The 24,671-nt window shown below is 39.6% G+C and overlaps 2 protein-coding genes across 2 annotated transcripts; both read right to left on the bottom strand.

The window, feature by feature from the left end:
• Positions 1–4,042: 4,042 nt before the first annotated feature.
• Positions 4,043–20,324, bottom strand: chmp4ba (charged multivesicular body protein 4Ba). The gene is made up of 5 exons (XM_037765881.1): positions 19,944–20,324; positions 10,109–10,286; positions 9,061–9,175; positions 6,651–6,762; positions 4,043–6,543 (listed from the first exon to the last, which is right to left on the bottom strand). Exons 1-5 carry the CDS (start codon positions 20,122–20,124, stop codon positions 6,479–6,481), a joined length of 651 nt encoding a protein of 216 aa, XP_037621809.1. The 5' UTR covers positions 20,125–20,324; the 3' UTR covers positions 4,043–6,478.
• Positions 20,325–21,532: 1,208 nt separating this feature from the next.
• Positions 21,533–24,200, bottom strand: LOC119486098 (uncharacterized protein C20orf85-like). The gene is made up of 4 exons (XM_037765962.1): positions 24,009–24,200; positions 22,735–22,816; positions 22,361–22,462; positions 21,533–21,991 (listed from the first exon to the last, which is right to left on the bottom strand). Exons 1-4 carry the CDS (start codon positions 24,065–24,067, stop codon positions 21,836–21,838), a joined length of 399 nt encoding a protein of 132 aa, XP_037621890.1. The 5' UTR covers positions 24,068–24,200; the 3' UTR covers positions 21,533–21,835.
• Between the last annotated feature and the right edge of the window lie 471 nt (positions 24,201–24,671).

The following is a 24,671-nucleotide window of genomic DNA, read 5'->3' as shown; positions in this document are numbered from 1 at the left end:
TGTCAAAATCTACTTTGTAATTATTTTAGTTTACACTGTGATCACAAGGTTCATATCCTCATATAAAGGTGTGTTTAATAAAATTACCACAAACCAACTGACACACAGAAGACCTGGGGCGACATACCGGAGCATTCAGTCTAAGCAAATACAATGTAGATAAAAGGCAGCCGAGTATCTGCTCTTTGCTTTGGCAGAAAAGGCAGTTTAATGTTTAGTCAGTTAATTAAAGGCATGTTTAGTCAATTAATTTATGTTTAGTCAGTATCTTTAGTCAGATAATGAAGTGGAAAATGTTCTCATAATTAGTGGCTTTACATAAGACTAGTGTTGTATATAAGCATGCAGGAATGACAACTGGAGCTGGAGTATGCCTGACGTTCAGATGAAACTGCATGAAGCCAGTGTGGGGCCAGTCAGTGCAGTTTAGCCCTAAGCAGACAATGATGACATAAGGTGTTGTTACATAGCCAAGTATCTGCTCTTTGCTTGTAATGTGATAATGACGTGTTAACTCAAATTCGTTTGAACGCCACTAATTTCTTAAACGCATTAACACAACTTGCAATTTATAGGTTGTAGCGGCTCAGTTTAGAGTGAAGATACTGGTATCATATGAAACTAGAAAAACCTAAGGAATGTCCCCATGTCATACTAGCTTGTTATGAAGGAGGTTAAATAACGCTCCAAACTTATGCAAAATTTTGGCGAGGAAAAACTGTCATGGTCATTTTCAAAGAGGTCCCTTGACCTCCGACCTCCAGATATGTGAATGTAAATGGGTTCTATGGATACCCACGAGTCTCCCCTTTACAGACATGCCCACTTTATGATAATCACATGCAGTTTGGGGCAAGTCATAGTCAAGTCAGCACACTGACACACTGACAGCTGTTGTTGCCTGTTGGGCTGCAGTTTGCCATGTTATGATTGGAGCATATTTTTTATGCTAAATGCAGTACCTGTGAGGGTTTCTGGACAATATTTATCATTGTTTTGTGTTGTTAATGATTTCCAATAATAAATGTATACATACATTTGCATAAAGCTGCATATTTGTCCACTCCTATGTTGATAAGAGTATCAAATACTTGACAAATCTCCCTTTAAGGTACATTTTGAACAGATAAAAACTGTGTGATTAATTTGCAATTAATCACGTTTAACTATGGACAATCATGCGATTGATCACGATTAAATATTTCAATTGATTGACAGCCATAAATAATAATGTAATGTATATGTATTAATAATGTAGAAACCTTTATTTGTAAAGCACCTTTCATACACAGAACGCAGCAATAAATGGATGTCTTATACACATCTGTGTGTGTGTGTGTGTGTGGGTGTGTGTGTGTGTGTGTGTGTTTACTAATAATAGCCGTTGCCCAATCTTAACTCTAACCCCGGCCGTGGCCTCTGCTCCAGTATCTTCTCTATACTGGACCTTGTCTCAGTCACTGAGGGTAAAGGTCCTCACACACTGACGTTGTTTTCAACAACATTCAGTATTTTTACATTTGAATCATGGGAGACTAAAAATCAACGTGATGAAGAGGAGGAAAGTTAGTCAGCATATTTTGTGTGACTCATCTTTAGAAGGATATGCTGTTCTGCTGACACTACATATTACTGTAAAATGTACAAAAACCAGTTGAAATGTGATGCAGTGTTAAGAGTCCAAACCAACCAGCTTTATTTTCTGTATGGACTACGGACGGGATAATGTACAGCAAGCCGGTCATTGTGCGGCATCGCCCTGTCGAGGTATATTTCACAACACTGACCCGCTAGCTGTACATTATTCCATTTATGACACGGCTACTTACTGAAGAAATCAATAATTTGACACAAAAACGGTCCTCCAGAGTCCAACATCAGAACTGCGTCCATAGCATTGGTCTGTTTTACTGTACATAGCGACGGTCTGCTATAAAGAAATAATAGAACGCCGTGATTGACCAATCAGAATCAAATATTCCCCAAAGCCGTGTAATAAGTACGGGATAATGTACAGCGAGACAGTCATTATTGCGAAATGAACCCATTTCACAATATTGACCCGCTCACCCCACTTATTTTATGGCTACTTACTAAAGAAATCAATAATTTGACAAAAAATATTGGTTTAAAAGATATTTCATTGATTTAAAATGATTTTATTTGTTTAAAAAATATTTGAATGATTTAAAAATTATTTTATTGATTTAAAAATGATCTTATTGGTTTAAAAATATTTTAGAGATTTAAAACTTTTTTATTGATTTAAAAATTTATTTATTGCTTCTGCTCAAAAAGTAGTCCTCTTGCTGTGTACGGAGATCAGAACTGCATCCATTCCAGCGGTCTGTTACTCATAGCAGCGTCCTGCTATAATGAAATAACAGACCGTAGAACGTCGTGATTGACCAATCAGAATCGAGTATTCAACGAAGCCGTGATGTTGATGTTTTATTTTTACTTAAACATTTGAAGCAGGACTTGTGCTTTTAATTAATGTGAATCTTTTTCTTTAGCAAAGAATTTGAATGTTTTTTTCTACACACCCATAAACTATGCCCCTTACAAGAAGAATCAGAGATACATGTCAACCTAAATGAGGAATTTAACTGGCGTAATATAGCTGAAAATTAGCATTACAAATGACTGACTGATATAATATGAAAATGTGACTTGGTTTCTCCTGTTTCACCCTAGTTTTGTTCAGGGAGGACGTCACGGATATGAGATATTCATAAACAGCCTGAGGCAGATCAAATACTCTTTTCAAAGAAAATATTCTAGAATATGTACAGTACAATTCACACGCTAAAAGACGCCTTTTCTGAGAAGTCTAATTTGTCCTGAAAATAAGAAATATATATGGCTGTAAAATATACCTTAAGCCTAAATATAGAGGAAGTGCCAGACTCACTACCTCAAGCTGAAGGGGCTAAACTGAGCCCACGGGTAGAAACATTATACTACAGCTAATTTAAGAGCCTGGTTAAACTGGTCACCCTAACAGTCTCAAGTGTTGCAGGTTTGAGTTTAAATTCTAGTTAAACACTCAGAGATCACCAAATTACTACAGTTAATTTTTTCCGATTTTGGGAATTATGTTTTTCCTCGTAAATAGGATTATTTATTCAGTAGGATTGTTATTTTTCCCTTTATAACTATATTATTATTATTATGAATGCAGTGAGTAATACAACTGCTGGTGCAAACCACAGGTGGCACTACATTGTTGTGCCATTAAAACTGCGTCTGAGCTATATGTGAACTAAAGTATTAAAGAATTGAGTAAAAAGTGTTTTTATGTGTATAATAAGGGAGCATTAAATGAATATCTGCAATGTAAAAAAAAAAATTCAGATTTGCCTAAAGATTTCTAAATTACATACAAAACAGATAGTTTCACTATTGAAGTCTAAATAATAATATATTTAGTTCTTCAGGTTACAGTGAGCACCAATGTTAAATCTCCATGACAACTAAAAAAACATGTAATGTGGTTAAAAGGTCAGAACAGCAGCATCTTTAACACCTTGTGCAAAAATGCAGATCCTGTTAAAGGTAGAATATGTAACAGTTGTTGGTTGCTGTTGGTCAACACAAACAAAGTTGACCCCTCCACAGAGCGAGAGAGAAAGAGTAGCGATGGTGGAGCAAGCTACAGAGTGAATGAAGAGAGCGAGCGGCGTTAGTGAGTAAAACGTTATTGTTGAAGCCCAGAAACGTCCCGAACACAGCAAAATAAGAAGAAAAGAAACAATCCAGGCAGAGGGCTGCAAGGTCTCTGTAGATACAGACACCACCTAGTAGAGTAAAAAACACATCTCCCTCCTTCTTAAATGTAATGGAGTAGAAGGATAAAGTAGCATAAAGTGGAAATACTCAAGTAATGTACAAGTGCCTCAAAATCTTACTCAAGTATAGTACTTGAGATGGTTAAGAGGTGTTATGAAGACGTTTGAATACCAGAGTACTCACAGAACAACGCTCCAGATGATCGCTGATGAACTTATTTCTGTATGAACAGACACAACAAAGACACTAGTTGCATCGAACCCCAACTTTATTAAGATGAACTGTATACAACGCCAGTTACAGAGCAACATGGCCTCCACACGGAAAATCTCCAGTGTCCAACGTCTTCGTAGAGCTCTGAGCGGAACGGGCTACAGGTCACGCTGTGTTTCTGTACAGCCACATAGAACATGAGTGATATCGGAGGTAAACAGAGAGGAAGAAAAACAAACTATTGGCATATGCAAGTTTCTTTTCATTAGTTTGTCTATAAATATCAGGACTGGGGTCGATCCGCTCACCAAATAAAGTGATTTTTTTGCATTACAAAAATGAGCACAAGTTTCAAATCACTACTTCATTAGATTCATTTATTTAAAGGCTTTGATTACAACCATCTGATTGATTGTGGGCCGACCCCAATCCGTCTGTGCATAACAGTGTCTGCTGATAGGAGGAAGGAAGTGTAGCTACAGCCGTGAGGAACGAGGCAGTGAGCAGATCAAGAAGATCAACATGGATTCTCAATGTTTGAATCAGTTTTGCACTACAGGTGAGTCAAGAGCAAAAAAAAAAAGAATCCAGCTCACCATCTCAATTTGACTAAATATGCACAAGAGGTCACTGTGTCAAAAGGCTGAAAACTCCACACACACACACACACACACACACAGTCACACACTCACACACACACACACACATTATCTTTAAATTCAACCAATGTAGGACTTTCTCACAGTACATCACTGTTAAACCACAGACTGAGAAGGCTCTGGAGGTGTCAGGCACGTGTAACTTTAAACTGAGGAACAGAAGGCCTTCCAATGTGCCCTCTGGCAGCCATATTAGAGCTCCACGACTAAAGAGTCACTGAGGAATCACGGAGATAAGGTATCAAGTAGAAGCTAGCATCGGCTTGTTGGTATAAACCATGGATGAACCGGATCGTAAGCACACATTGAAGAGGAAGCTACGAAAATGGCTGTTCAGCTTAAACCAATCAGTGCACGAGAAGAGAAACGGAAGTGAGGAAAGCAAGCCAACGAGAAAAGTCAAGAGGAAAAACACTGAAGGCTCTTCTCATTTTTCATCTTCATCTCATCTGATCGTTCCAACACACGGATATTTTCACGGTGACATCAACATCTGGAATGGAGCTAAGCGGTGAGTGAGAGCGGTGTGAGAATGGTCGTCAGACGCCGCTTTGTTCCATGTACGTATCATAACAACGGCTTGTATATCCGCCGTCGTCGGTCTTCCCGTTTCCCTTTCAGAATGATGAATACAAACTACCGCCGCCTGCTGGTGTGGAGAGCTATTTCCTCTCACGCAGGCGCAGAACGCACGTGCTATCTGGCCGTCGGCTGTAGTCTTTGTGGTGTGTGCGAGTGCAACTTGTCGGCCGAGACAAAGGAGACGCGATGTGACTCAACGGTGGCCTTCGTCGCCGCTGGTTCTTCGATGTTGGGTTGGTGAGTCTGGGCCTTAACGTAACCCTCGCTAAGCCGGGGCCAGCTTTGAATGTTGCGTTTACAACCGACAAATCCTCCTCATTGTGCCTTTAAACAGGCACCGGAGCCACTGTAATATTCAGTGATGGAAAAAAGCCCTTTTCTATTAACAATACTCTGTTTTCCCCTCACATGACATTTGAGGAATTTAACTGATTAGATCCAGAGAGCCTGATGAGTGACCAAGACGTCGCCCGCAGACACTTTAGTCGGAGATATGGCTGACAGAGGGATGAGACCCTAGATCCTCCCTTTACGAGATGTTCCCCCTGCTGTAATATGTATTTTGTAGTTTGACAGCGATATTTCAAAGAGCAAGTCCAACATTTTCATCATTCATCTTTTTTTTGCAGCTGCAGAGTTTAGCAGAGACGGTGTAGACGACGGGTCGTCATCATCCTTGTAGAAGAGCAGAGAGATGACAACGCAGGAAGCAGAAAAAATGGCTGAATCATGTCTTTTTGACTTTGCTTCCCCCCCCACTCACACACACATTGGTTTATTCTTCACATTCCTCCTAGAAACAAGCCACGTCCTGTTCCTCCAAACACCCTCCCATAGAAGTATGCACTTGCACTCTCCTGCCCAAAGTGCGCATTCGTGTTCCTCAAAAGGAGAACTTCTATATACAGAACCACAGGCCGCCACATCTGTTATCCATACTCTATGCCCTTAAGAAACTGAGGAGTGTGTGCAGCTGGAGCAAAGAGATTCTTACTGTAACATTAATCAGAGGAGAAAAAGCCTGGGTTCATTTCATTTTAAGTCAGTGAATATAAGCACGAGTGCATACTTTAAAGTCGGGTTGTGGTTAGATATCGGGACGTAGGCTTTAAGACGGAGCAGCCAGCTCAGCAGCCCAGAGTCCCTGTCTCTCTTCCAGAAGTCTGGGAGCAGCCTGGTAGCACAGAGACAGACAGGAGAGGGACACTAGCTAGCTAGCAGGGCAAGCTAGCTTAGTTAGCCGCCCAGGCTTCGAGGTCCGCCATGTCGTCCTCCTCTTCTTCCACCTTCTTCTTGGCTAAAAAAAAAAAAAAAAAAAAGCACGATAAAATATGACATTTAATGATGTTATTGTGTAGATGATGTTTGTGATGTGGATGGAGTAGCACCGGGGACATATAATACCTGGTAGTGCCACAGATGGTACGCTGGGTAGAGGAACGTTGTCTGTGATTTCCAGAAGATTGTTGTCCAGCTCTTCCTGTTCCAGCTCCTCCAGCTCAGCCATGAGCTCATCCTGAACACACAAACACACACACACATGTAAATAAGTAACCAAGCAAACAGGTTTGTGTAGGCACACCACAGACATACCCTATAATTAAAGGTGCTATTGATAACGTTCACAGGGTTTTTCCTGTCTCAAGATGAGGCGGAGGGTCGGAGGACAGGATGGTACCACCTCTGCCCCAGAAGAAACTGTTGTTCATTTTAAAGTTAGATGCATCAATCTGGACAAGAGACAAGATCTTCTGCTCTTGTAAACAATGTGATGCTCTGGCAGTGGTGGTCTGTAGACTACTCCAAGTACTGTACTTAAATACAATTTTGAGGTACAGCGAGCACTCACTCAACGGCCCCGCGGGAGCCACGAGCCGCTTTCACCCCGAGCCCCGGGCCTTTCCGAGTCGAACCAGGTCGTGGAGGAAACGCGCCTGGTGAGGGCCAGCCAGCCCACCCGTTGAGAAGTGTAAAAGTATTTTTGGTTCATCATGAAACTATTCATGCACACATGTAACGTTCGAGGCGCATGGAGCGGCAAACATAGACTGCAACTGCATTTATTAACGCCAGCTGGCGATATAAAACTATATTAAAGGGACTGTTTGTAACTTTTTAAGCGTATAAATGTACCTGGTCGGGATCCCATTCGCGCTCGCATATGCGCGCTCGCGTGTGGCCGGAGCCTCTCCTCTTCTGCCTGCTTGCCTTCACTCAGACAGCGCGTGTTTTCGCGGTCTTGCTCCACCTCTAGACGTGAACGCGCGCATGCTACACACTGCAGGAGAGTTAGTTTAGCTCTGAGAATATCTAGTGAATGTAGAGTGGACGCTTGTGCAGAAATAACTGCTGCAGCTCCTCCAGACCAACAGAGGTTTTCCGTGTCTTGTGAAGTGACGGGGCTCCGCAGCGAGAAACGTTATCGCCGGTGTAAAGTTCCAGTGTCTTCCCTGCGGGCGCAGTTGGGAGGCGATAACGTTTCTCTTTGCGGAGCCCCGGCACCGACCCGCTTTTGCTAAAGCAGGAAAAGCCAACACTAGTATCAGCAGTGATTCATGGAGAGACCTCCGTCTGGTCAGCTAACATTACTGCCAAGCAGCTGAAATATAGAGTGATATTGTGGTTTTAGCTGACGTGTGTCGCCTCACTGTTTTGAGCGATGCTCGTTCAGGTATATTTAGAGCGAGCAAAGACTGACTTTCATTGACTTAACGGCCACGGTGTCGCTGTTAACAAGCATTTCTGAAAGTTACAAATAGTTCCTTTTAAACATCGAACGGCAGGGAAAAGGAATTGAATAAATCCAGTTGTTTGAAGGAGATGTTTTCACATTAATATAAAATAGATAATGGAGAGGGAATTATGACCTGTTTAACTTCCTAATAGGCCTGTCGCGGTAGTCGGTGTTGCCGGTGTAACACGGTGGTCGGGCACACACCGATTTTTACAGAATGGAAACCCATTTAGTTCATTTCTATTTCTAACTCTGTATAGAGTCTGAGCTCAGAGTAGCAGGAGTCAGATTTCACACCCGGTACGAGAGAGTTGACAGACCGACAGATGGTGGAGGATTTGGTGTCGAAGCGAAAAGCGAAAGCGCATATTTGGCAATATTTCAGATTTTAACCCAACGCTATAAGGGAACCATAACATTAATGAGGTAATCGCCACAGCCGGTGTGTGCGGCGCAGCGGCGCCAGGTAGACCCCTGTGGTCACAAGTTTATTAACCGTTGGGAAAATTTAATAAAAGGATAACATTTAGAGTTCTTGACGGTTTACACTGACCTTGGGACGGTTGGAATAATTTTTTTAAATATTAATCACTAATATTAAAAAACGCGATCGGGGCGTCTCTAGCGTGCATCCTGGTTGGTTGTGTTACTTATCATTCGTGGCGGTTGGGCTGAGCTCCAAAAGGCACAACTACACACAATATTGCATTTTTTATTATTTATGGTCAACGACTTTTTTTTCTAATCGAGTCTTCAGAAGTCAACTCTCATGTCCTTATTTTGGCGACTCGATCCTGAGTCCCACAGCTCTGCACAGATAAATATTACAGCACATGCACAGTAGAAAGTGTCTTCTCCAAACACCTAGGACTCTGAATGGATGCAGAGGGGACATGCAGAGGTCCTAACACTGATAACTAGAGTCTACTGTGCTTGTTTGGTGAGTGAATGAAGCTGTAAACAAGCTGGTGCAGCTGTCAGATTTGTGTTTGGCCAGCTGGCGATGTTTATGACTACAACTTCCCCCGGATAGTTCACGGGTCAAACGCAGGTTAAGGTTCCTGATTTCTACGTTCTCACCTCGTCGTAATCTTCTCCGAAACCTATCGGTCTGGAGATTACGTCTGAGATTTCTTGAGCCACTTCCTGTTGTTCTGTGATGTCCGCCATCAGATCGTCTACTTGGTTTATGTCCCTGTGAAACAGAAGGACACAACGAGAGAGACGATATTAAAAAATGTATGCATAAATACAAACACGTCTCGATATAAACCAATGATGGACCACGAGCCATTTAGATACTATAGGAAAACAAGGAAAGACAAAAACAGCAAATACGATAATAAAAAGGGATGAGACACAAATAGAAGTAGTATCACTAGTTAATGCATACAGTAACTCATAATTATGGAGGTTGGAAACTGACAAAAATAAAAAATAAATAAATGACTTAATAAATAAATAAATGTCATTAAATCTAGCAAATATAATATTACAAATAAATGTAGCCATTAATTAATTGATAAAATGTGACATAAATTGATATTTCTGTTTTATTTTTTTCATCTTTGTATCAATTCCTTTATTTATTTAATCTTCTGTTTGATTTTCCCTTCTGTTTACTTATGCATTTATTCTATTAATTTTTAAATGTATTAATTTATTTTTTAATTCATTTTATATTTCTTTTCAAATATATGTATTTATTTCTGCATTTATTTATTTCTGCACAATGTTCCCTTTGCATTTCACCCCGTATTTATTTCCTCAAACTTATTTATTAACATATTCCTTTCTTTATACATTTCTGCCTCATTATGCAAATGAGGGGATTGTGGCAGAAGAGTACATAAATAAGGGAATTAATATAAAGATGAATAAATAAAAAAGCAAATTAAAACAGAAATATCAATTTATGTCTGATTTTATCAATTAATTAATGACAACATTTATTTTTTATATTAGTTTTGCTGCATCTAATGACATTTTATTTGTTTATTCATTTACCGAGTCATTCATTTATTCATTTATTTTTGGCAGCTTCCATCCTCCATATGTAGTACTTACAATAACCACCTACAAGAACCTTGGCAACTACAAACAAATCTGACTTAAATGTGTCTCTTACATGTTTTGGTGTGCAGCCTGCATCGCCTTGGCGGCGTAGCTCATGGTCTTGAGCACCTCTGTGTTGGTGTTGGAGTTCTCTAGCGCCTCCCTCTGGAACTCGATGGTAGACAGCGTACCATCGATCTGCGCGAGCTGCTGCTGGTAGCGCTTTTTCCTTTTCAAGGCCTGTAGAGCCGCTGGACAGACAAAGACAGGGTGAGACAACGTTAGTTAAGGACAGGAGACAGCTAATACTCCATACTGAAGCAGCTGTAGACTCTTACTTTTAAAGAAGGCTTTTCTTTTCTTCCAGGGGTAAATTAGTGTTTTAAAATGTGAAATTAAAGTGTTAGAAAGACAGAGACAAAGAGCTTGAGGACACAGTGCTTCTGATAACACTTCCAGTGGACATTGGAACTGTGATTGAGACACATGAAGCTGATGAGCTGCATGTTGAATTACAGTGTTTGTCCTAATGGAGCAGGACTCTGTTAATCTGATAAAATCCTGTCTGAGCCGAATTTCTGCCTGCAGATGCACTAAGCTTTAGTTAGGTTGTTTTAGGTTTGTCCCCTCACTATTGCTCTCTTGAACAAGCTCACAGAGGTCTGCTCTCACCTAAATAAGATCTATAGAATATAATAAGGGGTGGTAATATTTGGAAAACCTGACGTGCAAAGAACACCTCGAACTGGTTTTGGTAGATTATGACAAGTGACATTTGTCGCATTAGTGCTGAAACAATTGGTTAATTCGATTGTCAGACACTATTTTGACAAAGGATTAATTGTTTAAAAGGGACATATTATGAAAAAACTCCCTTTTCAGTGCTTGTGCTCATACATGTGGGTATCTGGACTGCCTACCAACCCTCAAACTGTGAAATAAGACAACCCAGTCATTTGTTTTTTGTGGGCTGTCTAGATCAGAAAACCGCTTCCTATGTCACATGCAGGCTCATCAGAATATGTCGCCCACAACTTGAGAGCTACTGTGCGTTTCAATACCCATACTATCGTACTATTTAGTATGCCAGAAAAAGATTTAGGCCCTTCTCATACCACCCCCTACACCCTCCCCCTATCTACTTCCTCTCAGTTTGCGTGTTTGCGTGGAGGCTCCGCCATATTAAGTGCCATCTCAGAAAGTGGGTTATAAATGTACCCTCGTCTAGTCTAGAAAACAGTAGACATGTTCATTTTATTGTAAAGTAGTGCTGGGACGATACACCTATCTCCCGATTCGATACTATCACAATACTGGGGTGCCGATAGGTATTGTGATTCGATATTGCGATTTTTGTTAACTTCTTTAACACTAGACCATGGGAAAAAAATTGAATCATACACTTCTAGGGACTTTTACTTTGGAAAATCTCTAAATTAATCCAGTAAAAATGTTTGATTTGGTCTGTAATCAGAGATGTCCTGAAGTCAAATATATCAGTCTCAGTCATTGTCAGGAATTATTTTTAAAAAAAATTTCAGCAACCCAAAAATCAAAGAATAAAGACATGTCCCTCACAGATTAGTGGTATTTTCTTTTTAATTTATAAGGGACATGTAATGTTTTATACTTCTGGTGAATATAATCCAAACAATCTTATTTCCATATATGTATTTTGTATATACAGTTCCCTTTGTTAACACCTTATTTTGAAAACCAGACGTAGTCCCACGTGTCTACTTCCTCTAACTTCTCCAAGGTGGTCTCTAGCTCTCCCGTCAGCTCCGTTCTCTTTATACATCCATGGTCAGCTCCATCAGGGACGTTTCAATGCATTTAACATAAATGTCAGTATATGGGTGCTCTACAGTTGTAGCGCCGGCCCATTTGACCACGGAGATGAGAGTGACGGCCGGCTCGACCGCACGTTACCGCGATACGATAACGTTTCCTGTCCGTGACAGAGTTAGCATGCAGCTTTAGCTGTGATGTCTAGCTCTGCTTTTCCTGCAATGTGTGAAACCCAAAGTGTTTCCATCCTTTACTGGATGTGTAGTGTTTACCACGCTGGATTTAAAATGAATGACGAATACAGACTACCTCCTCCTGCAGAACGTACGTGCTAACTGGCTGTCAGCTGTCGTCTTTGTGGTGTGTTCGAGTGCAAATTGTCGGCCAAGACAAAAACGACATGAGGCGACGCAACAGTCGGCCTTCATCGCCGTTAGTTCTTTGATGGCGGCTTAATGTGTCTGGGCCTTTTAAGAGATGGGTCTAAAACGGAGCGTTCCAGACACAGGGTGAATACTAGAGGTGTATTCAGACAGACAGTAGGAAAGAAATGATGTGTTTTTGAACATTAAAGCATTTAAACATGTTCTAAAGACTTTTTAATTATCCGATGATAGTAAACTGAATATATTTTTGGTTTTACTGTACTGTCAACTTGGGCTCTGGGAAATTGTGATTGGCCATTTTCACTATTTTCTGACAATTAATAGACTAAAACAGTTATTTGGCAATTTTGCTACTAAAACTCGAGTCCAGCTGACATTCAGTCATTAACTAATCGATTAGTTCACCAATTGACAATTCTGTCTTTAGCATTTCAGTATCGCTCTTTGAACTGTGACACTGTATGTTTTGGCACTTGCCTTTCTCCATGTGGAATTATCTGAACCAGGACAAAGGGAATTCCCCTGTTGGTGCTGACATGGAAAACCTGAACCCGCTGAGTCATGTGTGTGAGGAGGGAGGAGGGTGATGAAGTAACAAGAGATAAGTGCTGCTGTGTGTCTGGATTACAGCTTCACTTTAGAGTAATGATTAAAAGACGAGATAGAAGTCTCATAAGGTTTATCTTTTAGATCAAAGTTAAGATTAGGATCTGGGTTCAGCATTAACATATATTGCGCTTGCTGTCGCCCCCTGGAGCAGCAACAAGTAGCTGAAATGATTCAGCGGAAGGCAGCCTGTTAGTAGTGCATGTTTTAGGTTTATATTTACATATATACAAAGATGCACAGCCATAAGCAATTACTTTGCTTTCGTTGTGTTTTGTTGCTGCCACAGCGATGCTTTCCTTGTCAAGATCTGTGTCACGCAAATGTACGAACAACAGTTAAAAGGTGTTTTAGGAACACAGGTAAGACTATACAGGATCAACTCAGCAGTTTTTCCAAGTAAAAGTCTCTGTAACCGGGTTATTCTTCATCCTTTAAACTGAAAAAAAGTCACCGTGTGTGTTTCTGAAATGTGATTTCTGCATGTAAACAAACCTCAAAGATTCATTCATTTTTTTCATTTTAGACTGAAATATCTCGGCAGGTACTCAACAACTATCGGATAGATTGACATGACATTTGGTGCACAAATCCATGACTCCCCCGATATGAATTCTAATCCCTTCTGTGACTTTTCATCTAGCACCGTCATCAGGTCAACATTTTAATTTGTTCGATAATTTGGTTTATGTCGAAACAACCTGCGACACCAATGACATTCCCATCAGCCTCAGCTGTGCTTTGTGTTTAGTGCTAATTAGCAAATGTTAGCATGCTAACACACCAAAACAATGCCGGGTCCACACTACACGAGAATCAAGCCGATTTTGTGCCTGATTCCTCCTGACAATTGTCAGCAAAGCCCGGATTTTGTTGATATTCCTGTGGTGTGAGGTATGTTCAGAGAGTTTTTTTTACAACCCCTGATCGGCTCTGAAGTCCATCCTGGCTGCACCGATTTAAAATCGTAAATATTAAACATGTTCAGGACGGGCTATCCTGTTGTGTGTGGGGAACCCCGAGGAAAGCTGATGACGCAGTCACGCGGGAAAGAACGATAGCCAATAGAGAACCAAGCTGACTGAAGAAGGAAGGACGACCACCACCGTCATGTCGTCCGCGGCTAATGCATGAGCTAATGCATGAGCTAATGCATGAGCTAATGCATGAGCTAATGCATGAGCTAATGCATGAGCTAATGCATGAGCTAATGCATGAGGTAATGCTAAACGTGAAGCATAAAGTAGTAGTAAGACGGAGCTCAGAGATGGAGGAGCAACTTGTTGATCAGTGGCAACAACATGAATGTGTATTTAACGTGTCTCCATGACTTCATCCATCCATCCTTTGTGAAAGTAACTAACATCGCTAATTCTTCCTGCCCGTCGTCCGCCATGTTTGTTTACACTAAAGTCACGTTTGATCGCCAGAGATTTAGTGAGATTTCCGTTTATTTATTCGCGACTCTTGTTGTTCATGAATGAATCTGTTAGTGTGTGGTGTGTGCTGTTTGGGCCAAATCGTGAGGGTGAACACGGCTAACATCATACCTGCTTTACATCAGCATGTTAGCATTGTGTTAGCATGTAGCTCAAAAGCACTGTTGTGCCTAAGTACAGCCTCACAGAGCAGCTAACGTCACAGGACTTCAAACAAGGTGAAATCGTTACATGCAGCTTTACAAGAACTTCAAAAATCTGAAACTGAAAATTAGAACTGATAAAGAATAAAGACGAATCCGAACAGACATCTGTTCACAGCTGGTTTAAATACATAATAACTGGGCTTTATCTCGTACAAACACGAACACACCTTTATCAGTCTACTGTATGTGGTCGGCCCGGTCCACCAGGAGCCAGACAGCAGCTGACAGTTCCAGATTCATCTGATTATATCAGCACGCGGCTTTATTCCTGGACCGATAACTTCATTACCCAACATCACACAAATCATTATTAGATTACCTCCGTTACAGAGCTGCATTCAGACCGCCGCACCCTCCAATTTAGTCTCACTTTGATACTGTGACCCTTTGTTTTTCCTGTTGTCCTGCTCTTTTCTATTGACCCAGTGTGATCCTGACCAATTTGGTGCTCTAGGCCAGATTTTAGCTGTTGCCCATCCACCTCTTTATTTTGTGCACCCAGCCCGGGGGTTCTTTAACAATGATATTTTTGTGCATACAGGATTGACATAGCCTTTTAACCTAGTTGCTTATAATACAGCTACCATTTTGAGCTTTATTATGAGACAAAAATAATAATTAAATCTGACCAGAATGCACCAGTCACAGCAACATAGTGAAAAAAAGAACAAGATAACCTGATATATATCTTTTAAATGAAATAGTCTTGTTAGAATAGGGCAACAATTAAACTGTAGCTTACTGGTAGGCCTATTTCTGACATCATTTAACATCTAAAAGTGAAAAATAGAACCATATGTATTATTTTATTTAGACTCTGCCTGTCTCATTGATCAACAATGATCTTAAAATTGGAATATCATATAGGAATTATTCTCCTCCTCAGTTCTTGGTTTACTTGGCCAACTGTTAACCCTCTGAGAATGATCTGACTGGCGTTAACATCACTGTCATTTGAACGTTGTTGCAGGTTTCAGTGTGTAAAACAGTGGACATTAGGGCTGGAACGATACACCTATATCCTGAATCAACACTATCACGATACTTGGGTGCCGATTCGATATGTACTGCGATTTGATATTGCGATTTATTGTGATTTTTGTTAACTTTTTTAACACTAGACCATTGGAAAAAGTTAAATCATACACTTCTAGGGATTTTTACTTTGGAAAATCTCTAAATTAATACGGTAAAATCTTTTTGATTTTCAGCATGTATGTAGTCAGAGATGTCCTGAAGTCAAATATATCAGTCATTGTCAGGAACTATTTATTACATTTTTCCAGCAACCCAAACATCAATCGAGCAGATGCGGTTATCGTTGTTGGTTTGGTTCGTTTGCTTTGAGGAATTTATAGATTGTGTGTGTCGTTATTCATCCCTCGACTAGTGACGCTAACTGACGAACTGTGTTCAACTATGTTGAAAATCAGGTTTTCTTGGGTGGAAGCTGGTGGACCATGTAATGAAGAAAAGGACTTTTAAAACCAGAAGTATACGAGCTCACATTGTTCGTGTTAGTGTTGTGTTTTCATAGAAAGGATTTGGTTGCATCACAGATCTCCCAGCAACCACATCTGGACACCTGGCCGTATGTTATTAAGGGTGTATCATTGTGGCCTAAAACATCACGGTAAATGGTATTATCACAACATTATAAAAACTTTCCTGAAACAGGAGAGCTGAATAACAGTAAAATTACTTCACACCATGTTTGCCTTGGATCTTATCCAACCTAACAAATAGGGAACTGTGTTATGCAATTTTGTTGGACTCTGCAAAAGCAGTAAAATATACTTAAACACACAGCAAACATGATCTGGCTGCTTGTTAAAAGTTGTGCTTTTTCGTACATTTAGACTTATTTTGGGTGTTAATGGTTAAAATGATTTATTTTTAAAAGGCATGTGTAAATGCAAACAAGCCACACTGCCCGTCCCTCTGCACTAAGCAAATACAATAAATGTCTCTGGTGTCGTTCTCTTCTGCTAGTCGGGTGATACGAGTGGTGTGTCCCCAAAAAGCTGAAATAAAACCTTTGCCATGGCCTCATTGCTTGTTACGTGAAATACCCACTAGTCATCATGCTTGAGGAGGTTGAGTGACTAATACTGACATAGCAAGCCATATCGCCCATAGCTAATGTTTGACAGTTTGCAGGTCCAGCTGTGGATAATTACTGCCTCGGTTTGACCAGTAAAACGGCGCTCCCACGTAACTAATCAAGATAAAACTGCTAATGAAGACAGGAGCACTGTGCTGTGTTCACAGCCCTCTTAAAAGTACGGTTAGTCGCAGCACATTGTTGGTGGTGTTATAAACATTAGTAGAAGAAATGAAATATGTCACCTTGCTCTATTTGTAAAAGAAAAACATAAAACATGTCATTGTGGATGAAAGTATTAAATCATATAGTACAATTAATATCGACAAATTCAACAGATAATACAAGTTGTAAATTGTACTTCTCATCATAGACCTAAAGGAAAGAAATGGCAAGGAAATATGTCATTTTCAGCTATCCACCATCTTTGTTTGTTGCGTCACATACTGGGGAAATGGGTTCAAAATGTTTTTTCATCATGCAGCAGAACTGATGGTAAGAAGACCATTTGAAGATTCTGGAAATACGTTCAACACAGCTGTATGTATTGTTAATAGGGCTTGGACGATTCACCTATCTCCTGATTCAATACTATCACGATACCTGGGTGCCGATTCGATATGTATCGCGATTTTAAGTATTGTGATTCGATATTAGCATTTATTGCGAGTTAACTTTTTTAACACTAGACCATGGAAAAAAAGTTGAATCATACACTTCTAGGGACTTTTACTTTGGAAAATCTCTAAATGAATCCAGTAAAAATATTTGATTTTCAGCATGTATGTAGTCAGAGATGTCCTTAAGTCAAATATATCAGTCATGGTCAGGAATTACATTTCCCTCACAAATTAGTGGTATTTTCTTTTTACTTTATAAGGGACATGTAATTTTTTTTTTTTACTTCTGGTGAATATAATCCAATCAATCTTATTTCCATAGATGTATTTTGTATATACACTTCCCTTTGCTAACACCTTATTTTGAAAACCGGACGTAGTCCCACGTGTGTACTTCCTCTAACTTCTCCAAGGTGGTCTCTAGCTCTCCCGTCAGCTCCGTTCTCTTTATACATCCATGATTAGCTCCATCGGGGCCGTTTCAATGTATTTAACATAAATGTCAGTATCTGGGTGCTCTACAGTTGTAGCATCGGCCAATTTGACCATGGAGATGAGAGTGACGGCCGGCCCGACCGCATGTTACCTTGATATGATAACGTTTCCTGTCCGTGACAGAGTTAGCGTGCAGCTTTAGCTCTGCTCTGTCTAGCTCTGCTTTTCCTGCAATGTGTGAAACCCAAAGTGTTTCCATCCTTTACTGGATGTGTAGTGTTTACCACGCTGGATTTAAAATGAATGACGAATACAGACTACCGCCACCTGCAGAACGTACGTGCTAACTGGCCGTCAGCTGTCGTCTTTGTGGTGTGTTCGAGTGCAACTTGTCAGCCAAGACAAAAACAACGTGAGGCGACGCAATAGTCGGCCTTCATCGCCGTTAGTTCTTTGATGGCGGCTTAATGTGTCTGGGCCTTTTAAGAGGCGGGTCTAGTGTTTCCATACTTTACTGGATGTGTAGTGTTTACCACGCTGGATTTAAAATGGGAGGGTGCAGGTCGTATCCACGCAGACCCTCCAACGTTTTATACTTTCTCGTTTCGGCTGGCTGCGGTTTGTTTTGGTTGACGGATACGGAACTGATATGATGTCACATTACTCAGACTACAACAATAAAAGTGATAAATAAAATAAAAATATTGCGATACATAGGTGAATCAAATTTTTTTTTCCCACCCCTAATTGTTAAATGAACTTTTATCTTTCAGAAATACTAATCTTTTACTCGAATGTTATAGTATACATGATAGGCTGGGGCTATACATATGGAGTAGACAGAAGAAGCAGTGGCATGTTTACAATATGGAGAAACAGTAATGACAAAAAGTAAATAGAGTATGAACATGTAATATTATGCAAACATTGGTTTTGTCAAACTTGTGTTTAGTTTTGGCTGGTTGTCATTGAGTCAGTGTACTTGCCAAAGTCTCAGACTTTAGATGATAAATGGTCAACCAGGTGTATGTAACAATATATAGCAATTTATTTCAGATTCTTCGTGATCTGATATGATTCTGTCTAGATATTTTATTCTACAGCATTAGTACTAACTGCCCTCTAGGCCAAACCAAGTGCTGCCATGTCATGGGGGGGATTTGGGTTTAGTTAGTTCTGCTTTGTATTTAGTTGTAGTTGGTGTCCATCTTGGTTACCCCCCTTGTGCGCTATTTGGTTTGACTAAGCTCCTACATATATCTGCCCTCATGTGTCATTGTGCAGGTTAGTTTTGTTCAGTTAACATATTGTTTAGTTGTGAGAATAAGTATAGTTTGATTGCTTTAAAAGGGACTGTTTGTAACTTTTTACACGTATAAATCGACTGGGTCGGGATCCTATGCGCGCTTGCATATGTGCGCTCCTATATACACGCTCGCGTGTGGCTATGCTGTTCAGACCGCTCCTCTGCCTGCTTGTCTTCACTCACACAACACGCGCGTTCTCGTGTTAGTTTAGCTCTGAGAATATCTAGTGAATGTACAGTGGACGTTTGTGCAGAAAAAACTGCTGCAGCTCCTCCAGACCAACAGAGGTTTCCCGTGTCTTGTGAAGTGACGGGGCTCCGCAACGAGAAACGTTATCGTCTCCGTCCAGGTGCCGGTGTCTCCCCTGTTCCCTCCGGCCGTGGTCGTAGACGATAACGTTTCTCTTCCTGCTTCAGCCCCGGAGGCTGAAACAGCAGGGCTGAAGCAGGAAAAGCCAACACTAGGATCATCAGTGATTCATGGAGAGACCTCCATCTGGTCAGCTAACATTACTGCCAAGCAGCTGAACTATAGAGTGATGTTGTGCTTTTAGCTGACGTGTGTCGCCTCACTGTTTTGAGCGCTGCTCGTTCATGTCTATGTAGAGCGAGCACAAGCGCGAGCCCGACGCTGACTTTCGTTGACTTAACGGCCACAGGTGTCACTGTTAACAAGCATTTCTGAAAGTTACAAATAGTCCCTTTAAATTCTTGGTTTATCATGTTTAGTTGTTTTTTGGGTAAATAAAAAGCCCAATTACTTCAACAACTCCTGTTTCCTCGTTGCCTCACTGCTCGATCCCTTACAATTGACTTTTAAAGTCCCTTTTAAGGACAAAAGACACGTTTAAAATGGAGTCAGGCGACCGTGTGACCAGACCAGTGCTCAGGTGAGCCGCCTGTCAACTGTCAACTTCCTGGTTCCTCCTCTGTCGTTAGCCCGCAGGCTAACTCACTCACTAACTCTCGGTTCAACTAATCCACCAAACCAACACCTTCAGGAGCTTTTCCTCACCTCGTTTGTTTTTCGTGCCGTTCTTCTTCGCCGTGACGAGCTCTACTTCGATCTTCTTCTCTAGAAAGTCCTGTTTCTTGGCCAGCATCTCCTCGGTCTCCCGGAGTCTCTGGATCGCATCCTGGGGTGTCGGCGCTTTCCCACTCTTACCGCCGCCGAACAACTTAGCAATCAACGACATGTTGACTCTAGATGTAAACTATAACGGGTGAGTTTACCGTACACGACCAGCCGGTACTTTGTGATACCGAACAGGTAATCGTTAAACGGGTCTGTTGTCTTTCCCGTCGACTATCGTCGCCGAGCTGGAAGACTGCTGTTACTGCTCTGCTCTGCTGTCGCTGCTGTTGTTGTTGTTCTCTCTTCTTCCGGTCTTCCAGAAAGGCCTCGTGATGTCATTACGTCATTACGTGACTCATGCGTGACACACACACACCGTGAGACGTTCAGGGGGAATTTCACAGATGAGTTGACAGAAATATCTTCTAAAATTGTGATTACTATTATTAGAGGTCGTTTACTTACATAACTGAATAATATTTCTAAATATAAGAATTATATTAATTACATCCAAATATATATAAAAAAGTTGCCTATTATTATTATTATTATTATTATTATTATTATTATTATTATTATTATTAGTAGTAGTAGTAGTAGTAGTAGTACCCTAGTAGTTTCCTAACATAAATTAAAACATTGTTTTAGCGCCGACACTGTAGTATAAATAATATAATATAATATAATATATTGTATTGTATTATATACTGTAATATAATATAATATTATTATTATTATTATTAGTAGTAGTAGTATAGTAGCAGTAGTAGTAGAAGTAGTAGTAGTAGTAGTAGTAGTAGTACCCAGTGGTTTCGTAACATAAATAAAAACATTGTTCTAGTGCAGACACTGTTTTATAAATAATATAATACGATATAATATAATATAATATAATATATTATTTATTGCAATATTATATTATTATTATTATTATTATTATGATTATGATTATGATTATTATCAGTAGTAGTAGTAGTAGTAGTAGCAGTAGTAGTAGTAGTACGCAGTAGTTTCCTAACATACTGTAAATAAAAACATTGTTCTAGTGCCGACACTGTATTATAAATAATATAATATAATATATATTGTAATATTATATTATTATTATTATTATTATTATTATTAATGTTATTATTTTTTAGTAGTAGTAGTAGTAGTAATACTAGTAGGCTGTAGTTTCCTAACATAAATAAAAACATTGTTCTAGCGCCGACACTGTATTTAACTGAGGAGGAGGAGCACTGCTGCGTGACCCTAGTGGTAGTGGTAGTAGTAGTGGTAGTAGTAGTAGTAGTAGTAGTAGTAGTACCCAGTAGTTTCCTGTGAAAAAAAATAACGAAGTATATCTACTCAAGTAGCCTTCTGTTCTTCAGTACAATTTTGAGGTAGGCTACTTGTACTTTACTTGAGTATTTCCATTTTATGTTTCTACTTCTAAACCACTGCATTTATTTAATACCTTTAGTTACTAGTTACTTTGCAGATTCGGATTAATAATACAAAATATGATGAACAAATAAATTATGATGTATAGATAAAGATAAGACTTTATTGATCCCTTGGTGAAATTCACAAGTAAAAAAAAAGAAACCCGCAACATTAAAGCAATGTACATCTATGTATGTGTATGTGTATGTAAACTACAACCAAAGCATTGAGTCAACGCTCAGAAAGCAAATAATAACTACTGGATGTTACTGGAATGTTGGAGGACAGACTGGAGAACAAACATGGCTCCGTGTATTTCTAAAGACTATCTTGATGAAGGAGCTGCAAATGCATAATGAAGAACAGTAGTAGTAGCCAGGACGACACAGAATGGAGGTTTCCAGTCAGATGCAAGCGTTTAAAGGCCAGCCCAGCTCCTTCAGAAAACTACGCCTCCCATGACGCACCGCGGCATACTTTTCCAGCTGAAGATGCGAATGAGCTGAACGCCAACCAATCAGGGCCTGAGTTGTCTTAGGGACTGGAGGAGAGGGGCCAACCTGAAACATAGATAGATAGATAAATTAGATAGATAGATAGATAGATAGATAGATAGACGGTCAGATAGATAGATAGATAGATAGATAGATAGATAGACGGTCAGATAGATAGATAGATAGATAGATAGATAGATAGATAGATAGATGGTCAGATAGATAGATAGATCGATCGATAGATAGATAGATAGATAGATAGACAGTCAGATAGATAGATAGATAGATAGATAGACGGTCAGATAGATAGATAGATAAATAGACAGTCAGATAGATAGATAGATAGATAGATAGATAGATAGATAGACGGTCAGATAGATAGATAGATAGATAGATAGATAGATAAATAGACGGTCATATAGATAGATAGCGTACTTGGGTGATATTTTCTTGAGGGGTCGGAGGTCGTGCTGCCAGGTGTTGATGGGGATGCTCCTCTCTGAGCGCCTCCTTCAGCTTCACATTCTCCCTCTGGTACTGAAACACAGATATTACACACTTGTGTTCTCGTGTGACTGCAAAGACTTGAAACAAATATCTGTTTTATTTTTTTCTTTCCAGAGGACAATTAATTTGTTATGTATTTCTAAGGTGTAGTCTGGTGTCCTGCCTATATCATGCACTTGCTGTGGTACTTTTTCAACAGTAGAGGGCAGTGTATGTGTGTGTGTGTGTGTGTGTGTGTGTGTGTGTGTGCGTGCGTGCGTGCGTGCGTGCGCGCGTGCGTGTGCGTGTGTGTGTGCGTGTACCTCCTTGTAGGCCTCAGTTAGGAAGCCCCACTTGTTGGGCCAGATATCAGCCGAATTCTTCTCAACTTTTACATGTGCTTTCCTACACACATAAACACACACACACACACACACACACAGATATAAATAACACAAAGCACATAGATTCTACAAAGGTTTTAGTCAGGATAGGACTAGGCAGACTCTTCATTTGCCTACTTGGACACCTTAAGTGTGCCAAATGGGTTTTCTACCTCTTGAAAGGGAATCTGGCTCGAAAATAATGTCCATTTTATTGCATTTTGCAAATAAGAACAGGTACCAAATGTTAAATAAAACTAAATAGTTTTACGTCTTTTTATCTATGTCTGTGGATATTTGGTAATTTAATTAAAGGGAATGCTTAGCTAGTACACTGAAAAAATAACACTAATTGAAACAAGATCGATATTAGTGAAACCATTAAAAAACATATTAGTTCATTCAACAAGATTGATATTAGTATAACAGACAAAACCTAAAGGCCTATCGGTTCATTCTACAAAGGAAAAATAATTGAATGAACATATTAACATTACTTTACACCACAAATCTATGTTGTGTTCAAAAAACACAATCAAGATAGACTGATTTTACTTAATTGATTTAGATGGAATATACAGTAGGTGGCAATTATAAATTACGTTTATACAATTAATTATTATTAAGGCACACAATGGAGCCTTTGGCCAGGACATTTACCCTGTTCATCATCACATTCTACCATTGTGCACAGTATAAAATCAATAAAAAACAACTGAACTGAATAATTTTGACTCCAAATGGAGTAGTTTATTATAATAATGAAATATGATCAAGTAAAACTTAGATAATAACAAATAAGATCAATAACAATGTAAATAAGATTAGAAAAAATAATCCAAAGTCAGGTACATTCAATATAAAAACAGTCAAAAATATTATAAAGTAAAAATACAATTTCTCATGCGTTGATTTTCTAACTAAAATATTGAAATCATTGACAAACAAACATTGTTTGGATAAAATACACTTGGAGTGTCGTTTTAGTAGCGTTAAGGCCTCTGCTTTTAGAAACTATTCAGAAAAAAGACCAACACAGCTTTTTATGAAGTTTTTAAAGGCAGTGTTTTAACACACAGCTCAGCCGAACCCGGTACCGGGTCCATCTGGTTAAACATCCAGTCAACGTGATAAGAATCCTTCCACCAATACTAAGAACATCTTTTCCAAATGCTTTGTCTTGCTTTGTTTGAAATAAAACACAGCAGGTTTACCAGATTTCATCTCGATGCACAGAGTTGATTGGTTCAGATGTTCGCTGTGAATCCGCCATCTGTCCAGACTGCTGGTTGGGTGTCTGTTAGTGTGTTTGTGTTCCTTCTCGCTGTCCGGCTAATGTTTCAACTGTGTGTAAGTTACACTGAACAGACCTGTTTACCGTCGCCATGGAGACGGAGTTCCCTGGACACATCTAGCTCTCTTCTCTCTGTGCTGTGTGTGTGTAACCATGGAGACGGAGTTCCCTGACTCTCTGTGCTGTGTGTGTGTAACCATGGCGACGGTGGGATGGAACCTACAATCTCAGACATGTTTGTGTTTGCAGTCACGCTGCTGAAAAATCTCAACAACTCACAAAAAGACTAAACTAAAATTAAGTTAATAATGTGCTTTCTGATCATTTTTTTATTGTATTGCATCTTTTTCTATGAAGTTGAGCTGTTGATAAAGTTTTAAATGGTATTATCAAATGAGAGGAAAATTAGTTCCAGGTGGAAAATAGTTGTGCAGTAATTCAACTGTGCATTACTCTGGTTTACTCTGGTATTAATACTGCATTTATTTACACTGTACATTTAAACTGATATTCTTATTTATATTCTTGCATTTTAACACACAAATCTCATTTATCAGGTTTATTATTATCTACACTGATGTTA

Source organism: Sebastes umbrosus, chromosome 1, assembly GCF_015220745.1.
Source record: "Sebastes umbrosus isolate fSebUmb1 chromosome 1, fSebUmb1.pri, whole genome shotgun sequence".
NCBI classification, from domain to species: domain Eukaryota; kingdom Metazoa; phylum Chordata; class Actinopteri; order Perciformes; family Sebastidae; genus Sebastes; species Sebastes umbrosus.
Note: the sequence above shows the minus strand (reverse complement) of the source record. Positions and strands in the feature narration are given on the sequence as shown.